The sequence below is a fragment of the Aptenodytes forsteri genome, unplaced genomic scaffold, assembly GCF_000699145.1.
Source record: "Aptenodytes forsteri isolate BGI_AS27 unplaced genomic scaffold, ASM69914v1 Scaffold86, whole genome shotgun sequence".
In the NCBI taxonomy this organism is placed as follows: Eukaryota; Metazoa; Chordata; class Aves; order Sphenisciformes; family Spheniscidae; genus Aptenodytes; species Aptenodytes forsteri.
In genome coordinates, this window is record NW_008795715.1 from 2,380,595 (window position 1) to 2,381,921 (window position 1,327).

The 1,327-nt window shown below is 61.2% G+C and overlaps 1 protein-coding gene across 1 annotated transcript in view; it reads left to right on the top strand.

Moving 5' to 3' along the window:
* TTYH2 (tweety family member 2) overlaps window positions 1-1,327 on the top strand; it is an 8,965-nt gene that overhangs the window by 6,009 nt on the left and 1,629 nt on the right. The window contains exons 10-11 of the mRNA XM_009283515.2: window positions 27-212; window positions 352-435. Coding sequence (XP_009281790.1) covers window positions 27-212; window positions 352-435 — 270 coding nt within the window. The remainder of the gene's footprint in view (window positions 1-26; window positions 213-351; window positions 436-1,327) is intronic.

Consider the following 1,327-nt stretch of genomic DNA (forward strand, 5'->3'; position numbering starts at 1 on the left):
TAAGCGCCGGCGCCTTGTCCCCGCAGGGACCGGGACTACGACGACATGGACGAGGAAGACCCCTTCAACCCGCAGGCGCGTCGCATCGCCACCCACAACCCGGCCCGGGGGCAGCTCCGCAGCTTCTGCAGCTACAGCAGCAGCCTGGGCAGCCAGAGCAGCCTGCACCCCCCGGCGCAGACCATCTCCAACGCCCCCGTCTCCGAGTACATGTGAGACCCCCTTCCTCGGAGGCGCTGACCCTTGGGTCCCCCCACCTCGGGGATGGAGCGTCACCCCACGTCGGGGCCATGGGACAATGGTGGGGGTCTTGCTGTGTGCCCCCCACTCTGACGAGCTCTTCCCCTCCAGGAACCAAGCCGTGCTCTTTGGTGGAAACCCGCGCTACGAGAACGTCCCCCTGATCGGCAGAGGCTCTCCTCCTCCCACGGTACAGTGGACGGCCGAGGCCAAGTCCTTCTTGTGATGCCCCGTGGGCCGGGGCAGGGGGGGTTAGCCGGGTGGCGAGGAGCCCCTCTGCTTTGCCGGAAAGCCGCTCACCCAGGGCACCGATGGGGTCTGCCGGGGTGGAGACAGGGACGGGTGAGCTTGGCCCCCTCCTCCTGCCCTTGCAGAGGACATGCCCTACCTGCGAGCGCATCCCTCCTGCCCGTCTCGCTAACCCAGTTCCCGGCTGGCCTGCGGAGGCTGCGGGGAGAGGTCACCAACCACATGCTCAGAGGAGACCAAAATAGTCTTCCCTTCAGCTGCTCTTCTCTGTCTGCTTTATTTCTTATTTATTCTGACTTTCAGAGGACACTTTCCGCAGTCACCCATGCATGTTTACATTTCCCCGCTGTTTGTTTAAACCCACCCTGCCTGTTAACACCTGCTTTTTTGTTTTGTTTTGTTTTTTGCATCAATTATTTTGGAGCTAAGTTGCCCATCAAGAGTAAGTTCAGCCACTTCCTTCTCCCTCCTCGTCTTGGGGCAGCAGCTGGGTTCCCATCCTCCTTCCCCTCCTCGGTGCCTCCCTCCATCCCCTTTCCCGTGGGGCTGGTTTGCTTTCGGGAAGAGTGTGGAGGGCTCGGGAGGGACGGGGCCACGTTTTGTCCCCAGCCCAGGTACAAGAGGATTTACAGCTCCCGCGTGTTGGGAGTGGAAATAGTCCCTATCTCTACCCCCTTCTTGGTGCAGTTTTTCCCCCTCCTTTTCTGACAGCATTTAATCTGGGCATGCTGCCGTGGCAGGGACACCGTGCTCGCCTCTTCCAGGGAAGATTTTTGCCGTCAGGTGAAAGCGTGGAGCTGCGCCAGCGTGGGAGGCTGGAGCCCGATTGTGCAGACCT